The 2,495-nt window shown below is 48.8% G+C and overlaps 1 protein-coding gene across 1 annotated transcript in view; it reads right to left on the bottom strand.

Moving 5' to 3' along the window:
• The window catches only part of FN1 (fibronectin 1), a 75,147-nt gene that overhangs the window by 52,921 nt on the left and 19,731 nt on the right, over positions 1-2,495 (bottom strand). The window contains exons 2-4 of the mRNA XM_085299540.1: positions 2,426-2,492; positions 2,171-2,299; positions 573-710 (exon numbers count right to left, since the gene is read on the bottom strand). Coding sequence (XP_085155666.1) covers positions 573-710; positions 2,171-2,299; positions 2,426-2,492 — 334 coding nt within the window. The remainder of the gene's footprint in view (positions 1-572; positions 711-2,170; positions 2,300-2,425; positions 2,493-2,495) is intronic.

Raw genomic sequence — 2,495 nt, 5'->3', positions numbered from 1 at the left:
AAAAAAAAAAAAAAAAAAAAAAAAAAAGGAAAGCAAGAGGTAGGCCGGAGAGCACGGCCTGAGCCGGGCGAAGGGATTTCACGTCCCCGTTCCCTCAAAAGCATGGCAGTTTGGCCGGCGGGACAGGCTCCCGGGTGGTGTACATTCAGTGCGGCCCTGTTAAAGCCGATGGCGCTGTTCGGACTCGCCAGGTGTGGACCAGGCCCTCATTCTTTTTTTTTTTTCCCCTCCGGTCAGAAAACTGCTTTTATAAACGTYGGTGTAGATGTAACACGCTCTTACGAATACTGAACGTACTAACCTGTACGGCAGGACACTAACAGAGGGAGTTTTGGCCTGTGTTTTCATACGTGACTTTTCCTCTTAAATAAGAGGGGAACTTGCTTGTGCAAATGTCTTCTCTCTGTAGGTGCATGGGGCAAGGGCTTTCAATTACATTTTTAGGGGGCTTTGATCCAAAGCTCATTACTCTGGCTAATGGGCATAACAGCATTGGGAGTATCGTGTAAGCTGCCGTGGAAAATATGACACTAAGGAACAATAGCTCTAATAACAGGCTCTTAGTTACGTACTGGCAATGGTGCAGCTGATTCTCCCACGTCCAGCTCCAATGCAAGTACAGTCCCAGATCATGGAGTCCTTGGGGCGCTCGTACGTCTCCCCTACTCGGTAAGTGGATCCAGTGTATTTGTCAAAGCAAGTTTCTTCAGCTATGAGGACAGAAAAGTGARTTTCATGTAACCACACAAGTAACAYRCACAAATAACACACACAGTCAACAAAAGACACTCATATAGATTTTTTTCTACCCCTCAGGGCAAAAATGCAGCTCGGTCACCTCTCTTCCTGGACCAGGACAGCRTAAGTTGGGTGAGGTTCATCCACCTGAGGTCCCCACATTGCTGAATACCTGCAGCTTCCCACCCCCAAGGAGCAAGAAGCTTAGCAAGGCAAGTCCTGGAAGGACAAATCCTGYCTCTTTGAAGTGCAACAGTACAGGAGACAGGAGGGAGCAAGCATCCCTCAGAAGCTGTGTTTTGTCATGCTAATCCTCCTAATTCTGACCTGGCAAAAGCTTGTGTACATTAATGCTGAATTCTGCGGCAGTTCCACTGAAGTCTGCAGGAAYCCTTGTGAATTGTTCACACTCGCAGATGAGTAAGTGATTACAGARCAGTTACATTAAGGCTGCCACCAGGCCTGAGAGTAGCAGTGAAACAGCCTTCTTGACTTCACTACAGGACAGATAAGGCTAACTAAGCCATATGGGAAATTTGCTATTGGATTTCAAAAGTGTAAAACTTGGAGTCACTGGAGGGGGGAAAAAAGAAAGAAAGGATTAAACTCCTCTCTTATGGAGGAGCAAGGAGACCAAGTGCTACTTTGAAACACTCTAGCCCCAAGACAGGCAGCATACAAGCCTTTCAAGACAGATCAGTGGGATGCTCCGTCTTATATGAGCATTATCAGCTAGGAATCAATTTCTCTCTCATTTCTCCAGAGCAATATAAAGGAGTTATGGCAAACYGGTGGCTAGAGACCAACAAAGACAGACAGATCGCATCTGATTATCTAAACTACATTGTATCCCAGAGAGACACATCTTCCAGCAGATGTTGCGTTGGACTTTTTTCTGTTACCTAAACTTTTTCTGCAGAAGACTAAACAATCTCACTTTACACTCAGCTATAGAAAGCTGACAGTGAGGCTGGGGGGCTGCAGAAAGTTGTAAGTTGAAATATTTTTAAACATGCTGACGACACTGTACAGCTATGAAAAGTCGGGGTGAAGCAATCAAGCAGGGCAGAGCCAGAGCTGCAAAGCAACTCCAGATTTGAACTTCCCCGTGCGAGTCCAGGAGTCAGTTCAGTTCATTATAAAGAAGAGGTTGGCTCCAAAATTAATGTTTAGATCCAATCCTCCAGAGAGATGAGTGATGTTTGGCTCAGGGTTCTGGTGGCAGGCCCATCTCTAATGAAAAGCATTTCTTAAAGTCTCGAGCCAGATCTTCAGTGTAATTGGTGCAGATCCGTTACCGACCCTAAGCACCAAACTTCACCAGCCGAAAAACCCAGCCTGCGGGTTGTAACTCGCTACAACGCTCGGTTTACTCAGCTCAAAAGCCATGCTGGGGTCTTGCTGCAGATAAAGAAAGACAGCACAGACTTACGTTCAGGCTTGCTCTCGCAGTTAAACCCTCTGCTTCCACCATAGCAGGTACAGACCAGGGTGTTCCCCAGGTAGATGCGCTCCCATTGCTGGTTTATCTGATAGTACCTTCCGTTGTCATAGCAGGTCTCTGAGGCGGGGAGGGGAGAACAGGGAAGGGGGGAACGGGGAGGCAAGAAAAGTTGCACGTTACTGCGGAGCCCAGCGGGGCCGAGGGGACACGCCGGCCCCCCCCGCTCGCCCCCGCGGTACTCACGCTTGCCCTGCGCGGCGCTGCCCTGCGGCGCCGAGGCGGCCTGCGCCTGCCGCCGGCTCTTGCTGCCGCG

The sequence above is a fragment of the Rhea americana genome, unplaced genomic scaffold (genome assembly GCF_003343005.1).
Source record: "Rhea americana isolate MKP2758 unplaced genomic scaffold, rheAme1 scaffold_15, whole genome shotgun sequence".
In the NCBI taxonomy this organism is placed as follows: Eukaryota; Metazoa; Chordata; class Aves; order Rheiformes; family Rheidae; genus Rhea; species Rhea americana.
The sequence above is the reverse complement of the archived record's forward strand: the minus strand, read 5'-3'. Positions and strand labels throughout refer to the sequence as shown.